General features: G+C 43.9%; 1 protein-coding gene across 2 annotated transcripts; it reads right to left on the bottom strand.

The window, feature by feature from the left end:
- Window positions 1-9,652: 9,652 nt before the first annotated feature.
- On the bottom strand, window positions 9,653-20,776 carry USPL1 (ubiquitin specific peptidase like 1). 2 transcript variants are annotated; one of them, XM_083437045.1, is made up of 8 exons: window positions 20,655-20,776; window positions 20,056-20,184; window positions 18,678-19,305; window positions 17,171-17,284; window positions 14,611-14,740; window positions 13,623-13,748; window positions 13,079-13,239; window positions 9,653-11,685 (listed from the first exon to the last, which is right to left on the bottom strand). In XM_083437045.1, exons 1-8 carry the CDS (start codon window positions 20,739-20,741, stop codon window positions 9,827-9,829), a joined length of 3,234 nt encoding a protein of 1,077 aa, XP_083293171.1. In that variant the 5' UTR covers window positions 20,742-20,776; the 3' UTR covers window positions 9,653-9,826. The 2 variants fall into 2 exon arrangements, with proteins under 2 accessions (XP_083293171.1, XP_083293170.1); XM_083437044.1 differs by lacking the exon at window positions 20,655-20,776 and having other exon boundaries at window positions 20,056-20,541.
- Between the last annotated feature and the right edge of the window lie 24 nt (window positions 20,777-20,800).

Here is a 20,800-nt window from a genome sequence, read left to right as displayed (position 1 = left end):
TCTTACTCTTTTTTTCCTGGCCCACATCAGTCTTTACAAATTCCTTCCCCACCTTGTCTAAGAGATGACATAGGAACATAGGAAGATGCCTAAAGGTAAAGGGACCCATGACATTTTAAGTCCAGTCGCGAACGACTCTGGGGTTGCGGCGCTCATCTCGCTTTACTGGCCGAGGGAGCCAACGTTTGTCTGCAGACAGTTTTTCCGGGTCATGTGGCCAGCATGGCTAAGCCGCTTCTGGCGAAACCAGAGCAGTGCATGGAAACGCCGTTTACCTTCCTGCCGGAGCGGTACCTATGTATCTACTTGCACTTTGACGTGCTTTCAAACTGCTAGGTTGGCAGGAGCAGGGACTGAGCAACAGGAGCTCACCCCGTTGCGGGGATTCAAACCGCCGACCTTCCGATCGGCAAGCCCTAGGCTCTGTGGTTTAACCCACAGCGCCACCTGAGTCAAACCATTGGTCCATCTAGTTCGGTATTGTCTACACTGACTGGCAGCAGCTGTCCAGGAATTCAGAAGGCAGGGGCCTCTCTCAGACCTTGGTGGAGATGCCTGGGATTGAATCTGGGGCCTCCTGCATGTGCAGCAGATTTTCTGCCACTGCTCTGCAGAACCTCCCTGTTCCCAGTTCCTGTTCCATTAACCTCTAAAGCATCTTGAGCGGTCGAGCTCAGAACATAGGGAGGTGCAATTGTGAAGACCTTTTCAGGATCACACAAATCCAAAACAAGGCAAAACATAGTCATTTTGATATTCTCATTCTGCATCCTGGTTGAGACACACTTTTTCACCGGCTTACATGGATACTTAGTTATTGTGTGTATGTTGCTGTTGCTGCTTGGCTTAATTTTGTTTTTTTGAATCTTTACTTACACAAACCACAAAGGATGTGGTTTCCTTGTTCTTTTCCTTTTCAACAGGCCTGTTAGAAGCAGCACAAAGAAAGAGGAACTGGGCAATAGACTTCCTTATTAAACCATAAGATCCTTAAAAAATTTATGCATTTATTATAAAACATTTATTGTAAAATCTTTGTTAGCGATGTACCTTTATTGTTGTTGTTTAGTCGTGTCCAACTCTTCGTGACCCCATGGACCAGAGCACGCCAGGCACTTCTGTCTTCCACTGCCTCCCGCAGTTTGGTCAGACTCATGCTGGTAGCTTTGAGAACACTGTCCAACCATCTCATTTGCTGTTGTCCCCTTCTCCTTGTGCCCTCCATCTTTCCCAACATCAGGGTCTTTTCCAGGGAGTCTTCTCTTCTCATGAGGTGGCCAAAGGATTGGAGCCTCAGCTTCAGGATCTGTCCTTCCAGTGAGCACTCAGGGCTGATTTCCTCCAGAATGGATAGGTTTGATCTTCTTGCAGTCCATGGGACTCTCAAGAGTCTCCTCCAGCACCATAATTCAAAAGCATCAATTCTTCGGCGATCAGCCTTCTTTATGGTCCATCTCTCACTTCCATACATCACTACTGGGAAAACCATAGCTTTAACCTTAAAGTACCTTTATTAGGTCAACCAAAATGCACAAGCTTACTTCAAACTCTTCATCAAGCTAGAATCTAAGTGTTAGATGGGAAACAGAGGATGGTGAGGAAATAAAAAAAAATTATCTGGTGGTGAAGTCATGGGTCTGCCTTGGGTCAAAGTCTTAAAATGGAATGTAGAAGGAAGTAGCAGATCTTCAAATGAGGCCGTTAGGTGCTGAGCAGGTTTCATGTTACACCAACAGCTGCTGATCCTAAGGAACATACCAAGGTGGATTCCCCATATTTGGAAATAGAAAACCCAGCTGTTTATATAATGAAATTCTCCTGTTTACTATAAACTTATAAAATACTGTTATAGGCCACCCCAATCTCTGCTGAGCGATGCAAGATTCCAGTGGTCTTGGCACTTGACCAGAGTTAGTGTTTCCTTTGGAAAAAATGAGGCACAGCGAAGGCTATAGTGTCTTTCTGAAATATGGCTTATTTACTGTGGAGAGAGTTGCCAACATTCACATCACAAGAGAGTGCTTTGTTACTCTCCTAAAAACAGCATGCTTGGGTCTACAAGCAGCTGAATCAGCCATGCTGCCTGATAGTGATAGCTTCTCCCCCTTGGCCCCCATATGGCATTTCCATACTTCCTCCTCCTCCTTCCTTTTCTTTTCTGGCTTTCTTTTCCTAAAAGCAAAGGAAGGGTGAGAATCACCCTTATAGTTCAAGCATTGGTGTTAGCCTCCTGCATCCCCCCTTTCATTGATAAGATCCAGTGTAATGACTCTCCCATGGACAAAATTATACTCCAGACATGATTATATACCTTTATCATTCCCTCTATTTCTAATATCCAAGCTTTGAGTGTCATTCCTATAAAGCCAGAATTGCATATAGCCAAAAGAAAGTTGGGTTCATTGATGGGTGGGATTGCCAAAGTCTTTTTTCCTGGATGCCCACGCTCTTCCCACCTGCTTTAATTTTTTGCCAAGTGCATGAAGCTGAAGGTACACCAGTTAAATGCGCATAAGTTACGAGTTACCCGTATGGCTAAAATGGGGTCAATTGGCTTGGGGAAGTTTGCAGTAGTATACAAAATATTTAGGTGCAAAAAAAGAGAGGTGGTGGCAGCGAACCCCAAACAGGCCAATTAGGACTGAGTATGCTCAGTGGGCACAGAATGTTTGTGGCTGTTGGAGGGTGGAATGAGGAATTGAGCATGGATTAGAAAGACTGGAAACTGACCAGGAACACGGCACGCTACAACATTTTGTTGCAGCCCACAGGGGTTTGCTCAGAAAGTAAAGAAAAGCATTAGAAATACTAAATTAGCTGAGGTTCCGCTCCCCTAGCAGACGCCTGCCTCCTCTAACAAAAGCCTGCCTTCTGTAATGTCCTCCCTTTGGGGTGGATTTTTACCCGTGATCTCCCCAAAAAAGCTCAACAACTTTTTGTGCCCCCCTAAAAATAAATAAATGCTGGGCTACGCCCATGTTGCGGTCCCCACTTGTTTTTATTTATTATTTATGTACAAGCCAGCCAGATGGGTGGGTATCAATAAAAACACCACCACCACCATCAGTGTTATAACCTTAAATCAGGGTTGAGTAGGAGGTGAAAAGGGTGCTAGGCAGTTGCAACATATGGAAGGAGGAAATTGCAGGAGGTTAGCCTGGGGGTGGGTTGTGCAAGGTGGGGGGGCATGCACATGGGTGTGAAGGTGGGTGCAAAGTGGTGCTGCAGAACAAAATAGAGAAGTTTCAGAAATGGCGTTGGGGAGGTGGAAAGAGAAGATATTCAGTGTGCGATTAAGGGCCAATCGGCATCTGTTAAGAGACTCCAATAAGGATATCCAGAAGCTTATGATCGATTGATTCATGAATGCCGGGTACCAGGGTGCCTTTCCCAGAAATTGCTGCCTGCCTAGGTCAAAGCAGCAGCCAGGCACGCGCATCAAAATCAAAGGGAGCAGGAACTGGGATAATATCCCCACTTTTAACTTGCCCTTTTCTCCCCCTGGAGGAATCTTGCTAGTTTGGGCTGGGCGATCACGAACGCCAAGAAAGGGTGAAATTTAGGGCAGGCGTTTTGTGCAAGTTCCCCCGTTTGGGGCTCTTATCTTATTATCTTATCATTTGCTGCTGCTGCTGCAAAAGTCTTCCTCGTCCAGCCTTCCTGTCTCGCTCATTAGGAAGGAGGTTTGTTTCCGGGGTTTTTGCAACAGCTATTTTGGAGGTGGAAGTGATGGTGGAAGAATGAATTAAAGGAAGCGCGTTAGCAGTCGAAAGAACAGCAAGGCTTGAAACCATTAGTACTTTCCTGGCAGACACCCGAAACCAGCGGAGTCTCTGTGGCGCAATCGGTTAGCGCGTTCGGCTGTTAACCGAAAGGTTGGTGGTTCGAGCCCACCCAGGGACGGGTAGAGCGGATCTTTTTTACTCTTTCCCATTCTTGCTCTGCAAACTTTGTCGCATCGTTAGAACGGATTTATCTCACCCTGCAATTTAATTCTGCAAAGCAGCTCTGGTTTGGAAGAAGGAAGTACCTTGCATTTAATTCATAGATACCATTCTGAACTGCTGATTTTTTTTTTTTTAAACGGGGAAACTCGTGTAGTCGAAGCAGGTGCATGGAAACTACCGGGCATGTCGCTTTTTTCTCCGTGTCTCCTGCAGGGAAGTGCACCAAGAAAAGGAACTTGCACATCGTAAGTTAGGTCTGTCAAATGTTGCAAAGTAACTGTTGGACATGGATGGATCGAGACTGCCAAGTTTAGGCGTGACTTTTAACCACACTTGATGGCAACTTACTTTGCAAAAATAATAAACTAGTATTATAGAACAGAATTTTGTCTGTGTGTATGTGCATATATATATATATATATATCCATGTCTATGCATGTATCTATATGCATGCAATCTAGCGGTTTTTCCTTCCCCACCCCCACCCCCAGCACGCGGCTAAACGCTAAAGCTTGCAAAATTCCGAAAACTGCAAGAAATGCACATGCGAATTCTACTATAAGGATCATGTGGGGGAACCTCGAACCGACCTGGGTTTCCGTAGTGTAGTGGTTATCACGTTCGCCTAACACGCGAAAGGTCCCCGGTTCGAAACCGGGCGGAAACACTTTTTTCATTTTTCTGGATACAGTTTGTGAGACGTTTTACGATCAGAACACGTTTAGAGGAGGTACCGGCCGGGCTTTGTGTTCTTTTGTACCAAATGATAAATATTAATGTGGTTTGAACGCTCCGTGAGCCATGCAAGTTCAGTCACTCAGCAAACTTGACCTAACCGCTCTGCATTTTTTGTTTTGCTTTCATTGCTCGGCTAGTGTCGACTTCTTTCCAAACTGGGTGCGTGTCGGTGGGGAGAAATCTGGGTGATTAAATGCCTATTTTAGGAAGATGGAGAAAACGTTGCGTGCTTCTGAAAGTGAGAACAAAGTGAGGGCAGAATTCACACTTCCAATTCTCACACTGAAAGCTCTTACATTATTTCAAGTAATTAATTGTGCATTTTTAAAAAATCTGTACTTTTATTAGCGCGGAGCCATAGTGGGAGGAGGATCGTTTCTCCGAGTTTGGGAAAAGGAACCCTAAAAAGCAAGGAGCTGAGCAAGGGTCTGTTTGCAGAGCAGCCATGGATCGCATCTCTGCAACAGTGTTTCTAATCCGGATTATTAAAAAAAATCACTTAAAACATGGGTAGGCAAACTAAGGCCCGGGGGCCGGATCCGACCCAATCACCTTCTAAATCCGGCCCGCGGACGGTCTGGGAATCAGGGTGCTTTGACATGAGTAGAATGTGTCCTTTTATTTAAAATGCATCTCTGGGTTATTTGTGGGGCATAGGAATTCGTTCATTTCTTTTCCTTCCAAAATATAGTCCGCCCCCCCCCCCCCCAGGTCTGAGGGACAGTGAACCGGCCCCCTGCTGGAAAAGTTTGCTGACCCCTGACTTAAAAGTTTGCATTTAGCGCCTTTAGCCACAGATAAGTTTCCTTTGCAAAGTTTCGTGAGAATCCCGCTTGCCCCCCCCCCCATCCACAAGGAGGGAGCGCCAGGTTGGTCAAACTTTCCTTTGAGTTGCAAAAAAAGCATCAAAAGTGGCGAGTGCAACATCCCAGGGAAAACTCTGCAGTATTATATATGGGGGTGAGGTGAAGAGAGGACTAGCGATGCCTATTAGCCACAATGGTTATTGCTCTGCTCTCCACCCATTGGAAGCATCCCCACCCACCAAAGAATTCTGCACACTGTAGTTTATCAAGGACTGTTGGAAATTTTAACTCGAGGTGTGGGTGGGTGTTAAATTACAGCATCCAGAATACTTTGCGTCAATATTGGCCCAGCAGGTTGTTTCTGCCCCGCACCATAGCCCATCAGACAATGTCACACCAGTGACATCAACCGATGGACAGGAGGGCAGGTTTTAATCTTGCATGAGCTGCGCCACCATGTTCCTAGCAGGGAACAGGTTTGTGCATGGGAGGCAGCCTGATTTAATCTCTGCCAGTGGCGTAGCGTGGGTTGTCAGCACCCGGGGCAAGGCATGTAATTTGCGCCCCCCCCAGATAGTCCCTCGCTCTCTCTCCGCACCACACGCCTGGCATCCTCCCCTCCACAGTGGGCGGCGACCCGGCGGCTCGGATCGGATTCGCACAGCCAGCACTGCAGTGAGAGTGAGTGAGTGAGCCAGGTAGGGGCAGAGAGCTGCGAGTGCGAGCGCGCCCCCCCCAGATGTTACACCCGGTGCGGCCGGCCCCCCTGCACCCCCCACGCTACACCACTGATCTCTGCACATCTGCTGCTGGCTCTGATCTTATAGCGGAGGTAGGAGCATTTTATCATATGTGGTGGGAATGTAAGAAAGTAAAAAACTTCTGGGAAATGATGTATAATGAGATGAAAAAGATGTTGAAATATACATTTTTTAAAAAAAACCAGAAGCATTTTTACTTGGTGTTATAGGTGAGGATATTAATAGGCAAGATGTTAAATTGTTTTTATATGCAACAACAGCGGCAAGAGTATTGTTAGCCCAGAAATGGAAGCAAGAAGAAATCCCGACGAAAGAAGAATGGCAGACAAAATTAATGGACTACGCAGAATTAGATAAAATAACAGGAAGGATTCGAAACCTGCGGGACCAGAGATTCACAGAAGATTGGAAGAAATATATGAACTATTTGAAGAGCAACTGTAATCAACAAATTACGCTAGTAGGACTACAAGAAGTTTTGTAAGGAGAAATAAAATATTGCAAATTAGAGAAAGAATAGAGATATTAGTTATGAGATTTAAATGTAATAGTGAAAGTAAGAAATGTATATTAAGTGAATAGATTGGAAAATTTTCAGATGTGATTGATGGAAGTAAAAAAAATGGTTTAAGATATGAAAGTATGTTTAATTATTGTTGAAAATGATATGTTGAAAACTAATAACAATTTATTTATTAAAAAAGTGGATGTAGGAGACTCGCAGAGGCTTTTGCAAGCCTCCTCCCACCTCCCTCTTAAGTTGTAAAAAGCCTCTGAGTCTCTGCGTAATGGTTAGTGGGTTGGAATCCCCACTCAGCCATGAAGCTCACTGGGTGAGTTTAGCCCAGGCACCATCTCTTAGCCTAACCTATCTCACAGGGTTGTGGTGAAGATGAAATGGGGAGAACCATGTAATAATAATAATAATAATTTTATTATTTATACCTCGCCCATCTGGCTGGGTTTCCCCAGCCACTCCAGGCGGCTCCCAATAGAATATTAAAAACACAACTAAACATCAAACATTAAAAACTTCCCTAAACAGGGCCACCTTCAGATGTCTTCTAAATGTCATATAGTTCTTTATTTCCTTGACATCTGGTGGGAGGGCGTTCCACAGGGTGGGTGCCACTACCGAGAAGGCCCTCTGCCCGATTCCCTGTAACCTCACTTCTCGCAGTGAGGGAACCACCAGAAGGCTCTCTGAGCTGGACCTCAGTGTCTGGGCTGAACGATGGGGGTGGAGACGCTCCTTCATGTATACTGAGCCAAGGCTGTTTAGGGCTTTAAAGGTCAGCACCAACACTTTGAATTGTGCTCGGAAACGTACTGGGAGCCAATGTAGGTCTTTCAGGACCGGTGTTATATGGTCTCGGCAGCTACTCCCAGTCACCAGTCTAGCTGCCACATTCCGGATTAGTTGTAGTATCTGGGTCACCTTCAAAGGTAGAGAGTATTGCGGTAGTCCAAGCAGGAGATATCTAGAGCATTCACCACTCTGGTGAGACAGTCTGCATACCAGATGGAGCTGGTAGACAGCTGCCCTGGACACAGAACTGACCTGCGCCTCCGTGGACAGCTGCGAGTCCAAAATTACTCCCAGGCTGCGTACCTGGTCCTTTAGGGGCAGTTACCCTATTCAGGACCAGGGAGTCCTCCACACCTGCCACCTTGAGATCCTTGGAAGATAAAGGTCATATATATATATATAACAAATATACGATCAGAGCAAGATCTACCGTAGTTTCTACACAGCCTTTGGCAGCCTCCTAGGTTTAGCTCTAAGTTGGCATTACCTAACAATAAGTACATCAGTTATGGAGCAGATGCATTTAGGTGGCATGAAGTCATTAAGCAGAGGTGGCGACAGGCCGACAAATAAATGTACTTGCACTCCCAAGATTCCCTCACCAAGTAACAGTGATCCATTTTCTGGAATGTGAATAATCAATAGGTAAAAGGTAAAGGGATCCCTGACCATTAGGTCCAGTCGTGGCCGACTCTGGGGTGCAGCGCTCATCTCGCTTTATTGGCCGAGGGAGCTGGCGTACAGCTTCCGGGTCATGTGGCCAGCATGACTAAGCCGCTTCTGGCAAACCAAAGCAGTGCATGGAAATGCCGTTTACCTTCCCGCCGGAGCAGTATCTATTTATCTAAATGCACTTTTGACATGCTTTCGAACTGCTAGGTTGGCAGGAGCAGGGACGGAACAACAGGAGCTCACCCTGCTGCGGGGATTCAAACTGCCGACCTTCTGATCAGCAAGTCCTAGGCTCTGTAGTTTAACCCACAGCGCCACCTGCATCCCTCTTGAATAATCAATACAATGAAGTAAATGTGAAAAATACACTTCTCAAAGGGTGCTTAAAAACACAATGAGAAATATAAGTCAGTTTTAGACTGCCTCCACTTTTGAAAACAATTTTCTTTTCATTTTGATTGAAACGGGGGGTGTTTTAAAATGCCTTGATTCAAGTTTTAGTAGATTTGCTCATATCCCTTTAGTATGGTCCCAGAAATAGTATTTTTTTATTTAACTAAATTTATATACTACTTGACTGTAATAAAACCCAAGTGCCTCCTAAATGAATCTTAAACCTCACAACTCATCTGAACAGGAGGGAGTGGCCCGGTTTCATACATAACTAAAACTAAGGCAAGACCTGTTTAGCCAAAATGTAGTGTTTGTGAACATATGAATCCAGACAATCAGACTAACCATGGTCCAAACCAAACAACTTTGCTTAACCATGGTTTGTTTAGCCACCCAATCTCCAGAACATGGGCAAGCTACAGAGGCATAAAGCAAGAACAGCTGAAAACAAACCAACTTTCTAGAAGTAAGCCATGTCTTACTTGCTTATTGGTGAGACAACTCAGGTTCCCCTCCCCAACAAATCAGGGTTGAAGCAAGCCATGGTTTAGCATTATGTGCAAACACAGCAATCACAAAGGACTATTACTTAATCAGAAAGAGCAGGCTGAAAAGATGTATGTTTATGTCACATTCTCTTCATTATTGATTTAGATGAAACTTGCTTCATTAGGTATCTTTTGAGAAGAGAATTTTTTCTTCCAAGTGTAAAAAACAAAATATTTTAACACACATAATTGTGGGGGGAAATAGAAACCTAACAGCTCTTTTTTAAAGAGCTGACTATGCCAATGAGTTTTGAGACAAGCATCTGTCAGCAACTGTGCTGCCAAACTTATGAACATGATGCCATATATACGGTATACTTTTTCATGATGTTACCAGATTTCTGTGGCTCAGCTATTATGCATTTTGCTTTGACGGCTCTTGTGTGAATGTAATTCTTCCTCAGTAACTTTTTACTGTTTGTGAAAACTCTACCTGTTATCACATCTGTTTCAGACACAAAATCCAGAGTCTCGTCTCTTCCAGTTTGTCTTAATTTATTAATAATAATAATAAACCAACCTCATAGTAAAAAAACCTTTCACATTTTAAAAAAATCCAAAGAACCACCATGTGCAAAATTAGCTTGGAACACAAGTTATGCTTTGCTTTAAAGCCATCTAACAGAAACATGTGAAATTGTTAAAACACAATTCACCATGCTAAGAGAGTTTCATCAAAGTGATGCAAGTCTTGAGTGTCAGCCATTATTGAATTCAGCATTGAACTAGGCAACAGTTCTTCTAGACTAAATTGTTTTGTTGGACTTTCAAAGTCGAGTTTCTTGGGGGATGATTTAAGTGACAGGTTTGTATGGTCCTCATATCCATTCTCCTTTACTGGACTATGATAATTATGGTCATGGTTTATTTCCTGTGCACCATATCCACACTCTTCTTCTTGTGGAAGTTCCAAGGAAGCAACAGATGTAGTGGGAGACAGCAGCTCAGATAAAATGTCATCAAAACTTGAACTGCTACACTGGGACATACTGGTGCTTAGAGAATTCACAGATTTACTATCTTCAACATCAATTTGGTGCTGCAGGGCATTTAACAAGCTCTGCAGGGAGTCACTTTCTTTCTGGGATTGAAGCTGTGACTGATCCTTCATCCTTTTCTTGGAAGAGCGCCTGTTTCGCACCTGAGCCTTTGCCACCTTATCGAGCGAAGCCAGTTTCTCCTTCTTAGCTTTCAGCTGCTGTTGAAGTTGGAGGCGCAGTCGGTGTGCTATTGTAACACTTGACTCTTCAACATTCTCAGCCGATGTAAAGCTTTTAGTTTTATTGTGGCTCGGTTTAGGCCCAATCTGGTTACCCAAAGCAACCAGTGAGCCAGCACTCTCCACCACAGTTCTTTTGCTTCCAACAATGTGATGCTTTTCTATAGGGGGACTTGCAAAGAGAGTGGGTGAGGATGGAGGAGGAGCCTTATGAGAAGAATCTAATGCCCTTTCCGTTATCTTCTCCCTTTGGTTTTTTGAATGTTTTGCTTGAAAACCATGAAAGTGGCTTGCCTGTTTACCAAGTGAAGTGAAGCGAGTTTCTTTTTTAATGGGCTTTTTACAGATCTCCGTGTTATTATAGGTTAATAAACTTTTGGGCATGAGAGGATGAGATCTTTCAAGTAAACCCTTTACCCAACTGCCTGTGAATGGCTTCGTTCCGTTTTTAGGGGCCGAGTGAGAAGAACTACTTGGGGAAGAAGCAGCACTAGCCTGGGAATTTGCTGTTGCTTCTCTCCAGTGTTCTACAGTACTATGTGTTATCTGTACACTATTCCCTGCTTTTGTTCTGCTGCTTTTGTTTTCTTGATTTGTTGTGTCCAAGCTGCTGCTATCTTTCATCGGAACTTCAGGTTCTGCCCCTTGAACTGGTAACATTTCTGGTGAATAATGGCCATTGCTCAGAGAAACGACCGGCATTATAAGCATGTTACTTGCATTGTTTGGCTGCCCTTGATGCAAGGGAGTGCTGCCATTTTCAAGTAACTTGCACTCCTTCCCAGCAACATCTCTTTCAGAAGTAGTTGGAGAAACTTTAACTCCACCTGGATCATGCAGCTGCGATGTGTCCGTTCTGTGTCCGTTATTTTCCACTGTACGGCTTTCGTCCAGTGGTTTACCTTCAGAGTCAAGTGGAACTTGTACAAGAGTCAAAGTTACAACATCATCATTGGCCAGGTTTTCCAAGCCACAAAGCAAATTACTGTTGTTATTTGCAATCAAGTTTTGTGTCTCATATGTGTGTGCATTCAAGTTATTGTCAGTGTGATAAATTAAAGGTGCATTGCCAGCAGCCTTTCCATCAACATATTTAAATGGAGAATCTGGCTGTGCTTTTAGCAAAGGAACATTCGTAGCCACTTCACTTTCTAGCTGCGAATCCAGACCATTTGTCAATCGTGGCGATTTTCTTTCCCAGATGACGATGTGAATCTCTGAAGGGGGAACGCCAAAGATCTTGTGTCTTCTAGAGTACGAACCCTTTAAGTCATCACACTCAAGCCATGTTTCTGAAAATGAGAAATGAACAGTTCAGAATTTTAGGATGCATAATCCCTCATCACAGTTCTCTGGAAATCACTGTTCTATTCATTTCAAAGTCTTTCAGCACTTTACTGGATAAACCAGCTTTGAAATATATCCACAAAAATAAACAGCAACTAGCTTGCCCGCCCACACATACCTATGTAAGTCACAAATGGTCTCCAATTCTCTACCACTTTACAATGGCTTCCCTGCCTGGAAGCAATTTTTACTCACCACCAGAGATCAAGAAAACAGTTATTTACAAGTCTGATGTGAGCATTTATTTCACCTCGCCAGAAAGTGTTCCTAATAATGGATATGAGTACTACAGTGGTATCTCGGGTTACATACGCTTCAGGTTACAGACTCTACTAACCCAGAAATAATACCTCGGGTTAAGAACTTTGCTTCAGGATGAGAACAGAAATTGTGCAGCAGCAGCGCGGGAGGCCCCATTAGCTAAAGTGGTGCTTCAGGTTAAGAAGAGTTTCAGGTTAAGAACGGACCTCCGGAATGAATTAAGTACTTAACCCGAGGTACCACTGTACTTATTTTCATAGAATCATAGAGTTGGAAGGGACCCTGAGTCATCTAGTCCAACCTCCTGCAATGCAGGAATATGCAGTTGTCCCTTACGGGGAATCGAACCTGCAGCCGGATGACTGGTTACAGGACTGATATAGGTACGGTTTTCGAGCTTTCTCTTATCTTAACCTTGGATCACCACACAGTAGAAGACATAATTGTTGGTCCTTCTGAGAAGGGTTTTGAGGGAAACCCCTCCTCATTACTGTGGGAGGCTCCCAGGTGCCTTTTGGGACAGGATTGGCAAGGGGATAATGGACGTGAGTGTGCTGGAACTACTTATTATGAAACAGTGATAGCTTATGTATACTGGGTTAGAAAAACTTACAACAGAACAGCACACATACTGCTAACTGGTCTACTACTTATGGCAGGCATGGGCAAACTCATCCCTCCAGATGTTTTGGGACTACAACTCCCATCATCCCTGACCACTGGCCCTGTTAGCTAGGGATGATGGGAGTTGTAGTCCCAAAACATCTGGAGGGCCTATGCCTGAGTTATGGGTTCCTAATCTCTTGCTTTTCTTCCCAGAATCATCTGAGGCTACGAACCAGGACTTGCAGCAAAAAGAGAAAGTCCCAGGCGAATTGCAGGGGAGCTAAAAGGAAAAAGGAGAAACAAAACAAGATTGAACTTCTGCCTTTGAAATTTCCTGATGAAGACCTGAGAGGGCTGAAACACTCTGCGCAGTAAGTTTTTTCTTTTACATATTTTTCCTGCTTTCTTTCCACCAGCCTGTGCAGACAGACACCTATTGAAGGACAGGTGACGAGAATGCACTGTACTTACCATCTGAATCCGAGATCCATGTTATGAAGTGTTTTGCCTCCTCCTGATATTGAACAACAGCCGTTACTTGGTAGGAATCTCCTTGAAACTGAAATGAGTAGGTCTCCAGATCATTACGTGGCAAGCCTTCCACAAAGTGCATCATAAGTACCGAGGAAACACTACCAAAGAAACAACAATTTGTAGCTTTAGAACTATGTAACTTATATTGGACACATCATCCACACACAGCAGAATTAGCAACTAGCTGCTTAGGAAACTCCATTTATGAAAGTTTCATAAGTGTCTCAAAAGCTTTTTATAAAACCACCCAAATAGACTATTTGAGAGCTTATAGAATGAGATTCCATAAACCATGGTTTTCAAATAGCAGAACCTTGGAAGTAGGCACAGCTGTCTAGCTGGCAAATTCATAGTTACATGATGGGACCCAGCAAGGCTACTAATATTATGCCAGAAGTGCATTTTCATACTAGCAGCAGCTCATTGTCCACCTGTGATGTAGTTTTACTCACATCAGCAGCTTAATATGGTTCACACTTACTTTTCTAAAACCATTTCTCTTCTTTGAGATTTGTGATGACAGTTATTACAGGGACCAGTATGAACAGCTTTCAGCGGGTGCCATTCTGGGATGATATTTGTAAATGTTGTTAATGTCTTCTGACGCCTGAAATAAGAAATGATCCAGTGCTGTGAGAAAATTATTGCCAAGCTAAACCTGGGACATCCCGAAGAGTCATTCATATGAATGATCCACATTCAAAATTGCTCTGAACCTGCTGCAACCAAAAGCTTAAATGTAATTTTAAGTTCCAAGTTAAAGAAGTAAATACTGGCAAATTTCAGGGATTGTCCTAGGGTGGGAACGTTTACCCCATGCAACAGTTTTTAAAAGCTACAGGAACATATACCTGCTGCTTGCAGGTGACTGAAATACAATGAACAATGAATTTTCCAGTTTAAAGTAAGCTTGACTGTAAGCAGTGGCATGTCTGCAACAGAAACAGAAAAGATATCTGTGGATGTGTACATGATTCTCCCCTGCATGTGAACATAGCCTTGGAGTACTGTACTGCCAGCAAAATGTGCTGGTTGTTTAGGCTAGCAAATAGCCATTGGAGGGAATGTCTGTCAATATTACGCTCCTGGACTTGGTGTCTTTATCAGGGAATAGAATCAAGTAGAATGGGATGTATCTGGGAATCTCATTTATGTTGAGGCTAAACATGATGTTTGGGCTACTGTCATTTGCTCTTGAATGCACACTTTAACTGGCAGGATCAATCCTGACCAACAGCAAGAAAAACTCAGGAATTATCAAGTACTGCAGAGCTAGCTTGTCTTTTCTGACAGCAAACACAAGATTTTATGCTACGCTGTGAAAGGAGATGTATGGCATGCTCATAACACCCCATCAATCCTGCACATGTTCTGTTTTCAGAGAAATATATAAAGACATCCACGCTGATTTGAAGATTAACATGTGCTTGTATTAAGGAAGACGAGAAAGAACTTCAGCAGAAACTAACCTGTCATTGACTTGGTAGCCACACTGTGAGCATTCGAACTTCCATGAATAAGAGTGGAGAAACAGTTTTTCTGTTTGAGGATCCTTCTTTAAAAGTAGAGGGAATGCAAACACTGGGCTTTCCTTGTTACCTTTGAAGAAAAGAAAGGGGTTGAGATACATGAAAGCACCCTACAGGACAGTAAAAACATTTTACTATGTTTCATAGAATCAGAGAGTTGGAAGGGACCATGAGGATCATCTAGTCCAACCTCCTGCAGTGCAGGAATATGCAGCTGTCCCATATGGGGATCGAACCTGCAACCTTCGCATTATAAACACCATACTCTAACCAACTGAGCTATCCAGGTCCTTTTAAAATAATGTAAAATACCTTGCTGAACATGGCCAAAATCTAGTGACTCTTCAAAAGATGTTTCACATATTTCAGAAAGCACTTACAAGGGCCAATTCTTACAAACGCTGGTGCACAGGCTCATAAAGCGTGCTTTCTGTACGAAGGTCTAAAGATACCTGAATTTTGCATTGAATGATATACTTTTTAAGTCATTGAAATATCTAAGAATTATACATTTTGCTTCCTATATTAAACAAAACCTAAGACCTAATTTATGACTTTTTTTTAGTAACTGTCAGCAGCAGCTTATGCATCTTTACTCAAAAGTAAGTTCCACTGAGTTCAATGGGCCTCCCAGGTGAGTGTGCACAGAGAGTGCAGTTTGAGTGCAATTTTCTTCTGACACAGGATTGGGCTATACATGATGAGAAACTCTGAGCACTTACTACTTAGATAGAAAATCTGGTGAAGGTATCTTAACAAGGAACCCTATGTTAAGTTAGGGCCATAACTCAGTGGTAGGGCATCTGCTTTGCATGCAGAATGTCCCGGGTTCAATCTCTGGCATCTCCAGGTGAGGATGGGAGAGAACCCTGCCTGAAATCCCAGAGAGCTGCTACCAGTCAATGAAAACAACACTGAGGTGAACCAAAGGCTTGATTCCATATAAGGCAGCTTCCCATGTCTTAAATGGAATCGGCATGTTCAGAGGCAGTATACCCTTAAATATTAATTGAAAAAGGCACGACCTTCACACTCAGTGTCAGAACTTGCCCAAGGCATCTGGTTGACCCCTGTGGGAAGCCAAATGCTGGAGTAGATGGACCTTTGATCTGATTCAATAGTATTCTCCTTATGCCTAACTGAGGAATCAATGGCCCAGAAAACAGCTAGAACACACAAAGGTATTACCGTATTTTTCGCCCTATAAGACGCACTTTTTCCCCTCCAAAAATGAAGGGGAAATGTGTGTGCGTCTTATGGGGCGAATGCAGGCTTTCGCTGAAGCCTGGAGAGCAAGAGGGGTCGGTGCGCACCAACCCCTCTCGCTCTCCAGGCTTCAGGAGAGCCGCAGCGCCAGCCCCACAAGGTCGGGGGACAGCAGGGAGGCGGAACGCCGCCATCCCGCTGTCTCCCTATGTGGTTTAGAGGCTGACGGCGGGGAGATGCGTGCTTCTCCCCGCTGCCAGCCCCGCAAGCTCCGGGGACAGCGAGGAGGCGCGGCGCGTCTTCCCCCTGTCCCCGGACCTGACGTGAAGGCTGGCGGCGGGGAGAAGAGCGCTTCTCCCCGCTGCCTGCCCGCAAGCTCCGGGGACAGCTGGGAGGCGCGGCGCGTCTTCCCGCTGTCCCCGGACCTGTTCTGCATGCAGGCGGTGGGGAGAAGAGCGCTTCTCCCCGCTGCCTGCCCGCAAGCTCCGGGGACAGCTGGGAGGCGCGGCGCGTCTTCCCGCTGTCCCCGGACCTGTTCTGCATGCAGGCGGCGGGGAGAAGAGCGCTTCTCCCCGCTGCCTGCCCGCAAGCTCCGGGGACAGCGGGGAGGCGCGGCGCGTCTTCCCCCTGTCCCCGGACCTGACGTGAAGGCTGGCGGCGGGGAGAAGAGCGCTTCTCCCCGCTGCCTGCCCCACAAGCTCCGGGGACAGCTGGGAGGCGCGGCGCGTCTCCCCCCTGTCCCCGGACCTGACGTGAAGGCTGGCGGCGGGGAGAAAAGCGCTTCTCCCCGCTGCCTGCCCCACAAGCTCCCGGGACAGTGGGGAGGCGCAGCGAGTCTTCCCCCTGTCCCCGGACCTGATGTGAAGGCTGGCGGTGGGGAGAAAAGCGCTTCTCCCCGCTCCTGGCCCCACAAGCGCCTGAGGGGGAAATAAAAATTTTTTTCTTTATTTCCCCCCCAAAAAACATGGTGCGTCCTATGGGCCGGTGCGTCCTATGGGGCGAAAAATACGGTAGATCATTGAAACCGGAATCCAATCTGAAGCTAATGACAACGAAAAGTAGTTTGCATCTGATGGGACAGAAAGGAAGTACTAGCATTGTAATATATTAGCACAGAACTCTTGAGGAATGACTCTCTCTGGACCCACAAAGAATCAAAAGATAAAGGAACTTTACAATACAGGGGAAAAAGAAAGGTTTGGCACTAGTTTACTGTCACATTTGGAAACTTAGCACTGTTATATGTAAAATAATAACAACGACAATAATGAAAAACCCTTTAGCAATTACTTACCTAATTTACATTTAAGCTGTGGCTGAAGCTGGACAAAAATTGTATTTCTGATTTCATTCAAGTGTGATTCAGCTCTCGAAAGAATATCCAAAGGAACTTCTGAAACACATTCACCTGCAAAAAACAGAATGATCCATCAACATTTTGTCTCCAGGAACTGCCATTTTTTTATTCTGTACCAACAATAACTGAGTATTTATTCCACTTATTAATGTATGTATATATACCACTTTAACATTGTCATTGAGCTGGTAACACTATTAAATAGATGTAATTATCCTATTTGTTATGTAGCTGTTTATGGCTATACAGCTATACAGATGCTCACAAATATCTCCAGTGCTGCGAAATCAGATTAATGCACCCATCTCTATAAACAACTATCCAAAGCTAATGGCAAGTGGTGTGAACCACTTAAATTAACTAGGACACCTGCCAAAGCTCTGCCTTGCCTCTCATGAAGTGGCTTTCAAATTGCTTCCTGGAGAGCAATGGTGTCTTCAGAAGCTTATCAGGCACCCATCAAAGAGAAATGTCAGACAAGAGTCAGTGGAAGACAGCTAGCCATCACTACTGATCTTTCCCTGGAACATAAAGCTAGAGGAGATGAGTGTGTTATAGGGTATACTTTCGCTCCCAGCAGAGCTACAGTGAGGCTCTGAGAGTCTACCTGGTACTTTATTTGAACCAAGCATGTGAGCTGGAACATGCTCTGGAATCATCTGCAGTGCACTGAAGGTTCTGAAGGAAACAATTCAGATGTTCCTTAACAGAAAAGCTGATGTGGAAAGCATAACCAAAAAGCAACATTCAAAAATGCATTGCACAAACTCCAAACTCCATGCAAGTATCTGATGTCAATAAACAGCATGATGCCTTCACAAAGCAAGCATTGCATCATCTGATGTATCTAATCACACTGGGCAGATTCTGATGCCATTCATGGTAGAGGGAAAAGAAGGATGAGCAACAGCCCATGCTGCTGTTCTATTGGGGGAACAGGTTTTGATCTAATAAGAGGTGTTCACTCATGTAAAAGAGGAGGCATTTCTTGCAGATCCCTCCTTCCTGTTGCAGCCCCTTGCCTCCCCTCCCCAAATCTGTTACAGAGGGCTGGGGGACCCTCCAAAAAGGCAGTAGTGGCTATCACTCTTTTGAGTTATCTGAGCAAATGTGTGTGGGGGTGTGCGGAAGATTAGTTTTAGAAAGTAGAAATATAAAGCAAAAAACTACACCACTGCTTCTAAAAGACTGATTTTTTTTCCCTTAAAGCTGGTTCATTTTCCAAAGCTGAAGACTGGTGCACATACTAGAGACACAAACTTATTTGAGAAAGCAAGGAAAAAAGGAGGCTGTAAGGCCTGCATGGATTTTAAACCGTTATGCCGACTATAAAAGAAACAGCTGCATTGTCCAAGGCCCAGAGTTCTATACACCCCACTGATTTCTCTTCTTAAAAAAATTATTTTGACAGCAAAAGGAAAAAAGACACTTGTGTTTGGCTTACCTCGTTGGCAAGTATTCACAAGTGCAGTTGCTTCATTATATTTTGCAAATAGGCTCTGGATTACAGAAGCGTTTTCCAAGACTGATCCACTCAGAATCATTCTTAGTGTTTCTAAATGCACTAGGGTTGACAGAATGCAATCTAACCAGCAGAGAGCGTACACATTCCTCCACTGAAGCCACAATGGCTCTGGCCGAGATGGTTTGTCTTGATGCAGAATTTGAGACAATGATGAACCAATTTCAGGATCTGACAAAAGCTGTGCCTGAACACTGAAAATTTCCGGTGAACTTCCTTGAGCTGCCATTTTCATGCCCATTTGCTGCTCCACGGATTCTGTTGCACTATTAAAGTTCGGCTGACTAGCTTCTGGAAAGTCAGGCTGCCCTGACCGAGTCCCAAACAGATTATCTCCATTGCACTTGGGAGCAAGATCAGGTTTGAACGCCTTCTCATTTTCTATCAAGTTATCAGTCCTCGTCAGTTTTAAGTGTTGGGGAACAGCAGAGGTTACCAGGCTTGTGTCAGATGACTTTCTTTTCCTACAAGTGCCCTGAGATGGAGAATCCTTTTTATCAGTAGGAATTATAATGCTGCTTAGTGGTTCAAATCCCAGAGGGTAGATGCACTGAAAAAGAGGAGGAGGGGAACACAAAGATATCTGAGTAAATTAATAACATGCAACGTGGGTCTTAGGGATGCAATAGAGGGCTGTATACAGAAACAACAGTTATGCAACGCCTAATTAAAAACGAATAAAATCCAAATGTGTTTTAAATAGCACTTCTCTGAGATAGTAAGTTCTCTTTAGAATTCCAGAACCCTTCACAGTCAACAATACTATAAATTGGTTCATCGAAATCAGAAACATTTTTAGAAACATAAAAAATGGCTTGAAAGAGGGTATCTGCAGAGTAATATTTGGTTTTTCTCTCACTATTTTTTGAAATGATATTTCTGAAATGTTTTTCTGGACATTTGATGTGCCCATTGCTGCTGCTCTCTTTTCCCCCCGACTTTTACAAAAAGGAATGAAATTTCTAGTTTTGATGAATTAGGCTTGGATTAATCAGCGCTTAGGCTATGTACCCTTAGATCACCGCCCTCCCAGATTCTCCTACTGATTTAGCCTTTCCTCCTCCCACAACCACCACTTTTCTCTCACTGTTCATCCCTAAGCACAAGCCATAATCTGTCTATCTATTCAAACATAATGTACTTGCGGTTTAATGAAACCATTATTTTATATGCCAAAGGGATACCCAGTTATAAAACGTTACAGCAACTACTTATGAAATTAGCATAAGTGCTCAGATTAAGAATCTTGGATTATAGGAAAATTGGACCAATCCCAACTCAACAAGAAAGAGTGATGCACCTGTGGATTTTCACACAAGAAAATAGATTCTTCAAAACTGATGTGATATATTCGTAGACCTCGTATGAGACCCTTCTTTTTGCAAGCTGGGCAACTTCCATCGGGAGTTACTTCTGCAGAACTGCAGTCCTGAAGTGATGTAAAACAAAGAACAAATGTGTTATTCTTGAGAGGCCAAATATCAAAACATGGTAAAATGACTTTCATAGCATTTATGTGTTTCAGAGTTAAATCTGACAGCAGTGAAACATAACAAATCAAATACAGATGAGAGCAAACGATACTATACATAAATTGGCTTTTATATTGACTGTTCGGGCTATATGCACTGAACAAAATAGCCTTTACCATCGGTCTGACCGTGAAAATATAACCAGCAATAGATCAAATGTGTTCATAAACTATTGGGGAATAGGTAACAACATTTGAAAGTAAATCTTTCGCCATTTCAGTAAGATTTCCGTGGAAAAATAAATTTTACAATTTTTTTTTGAAAGGTCATATAAATTAGGCCAATAGAAATGAAAAACTCTCTCAGACTTGAGGAGGAGGAATGAAAAAAGAGAACTTTGCACAATGTGAAAGAGAACTGAACTGACTTTTCCCAAATACCCCACCATGTGGAGTGCAGATGCCCCTATACCAGTCACTTGCAAACCATTTCCAATCTTCTGGCAATCCATCATTCTGAGGCACTGGCCAAATTATCATGTCACTTGCAATTTTTCAACAGTCCTAAGGATTT

Source organism: Podarcis tiliguerta (assembly GCF_965153285.1).
Source record: "Podarcis tiliguerta genome assembly, chromosome: 4".
In the NCBI taxonomy this organism is placed as follows: domain Eukaryota; kingdom Metazoa; phylum Chordata; class Lepidosauria; order Squamata; family Lacertidae; genus Podarcis; species Podarcis tiliguerta.
Note: the sequence above shows the minus strand (reverse complement) of the source record. Positions and strands in the feature narration are given on the sequence as shown.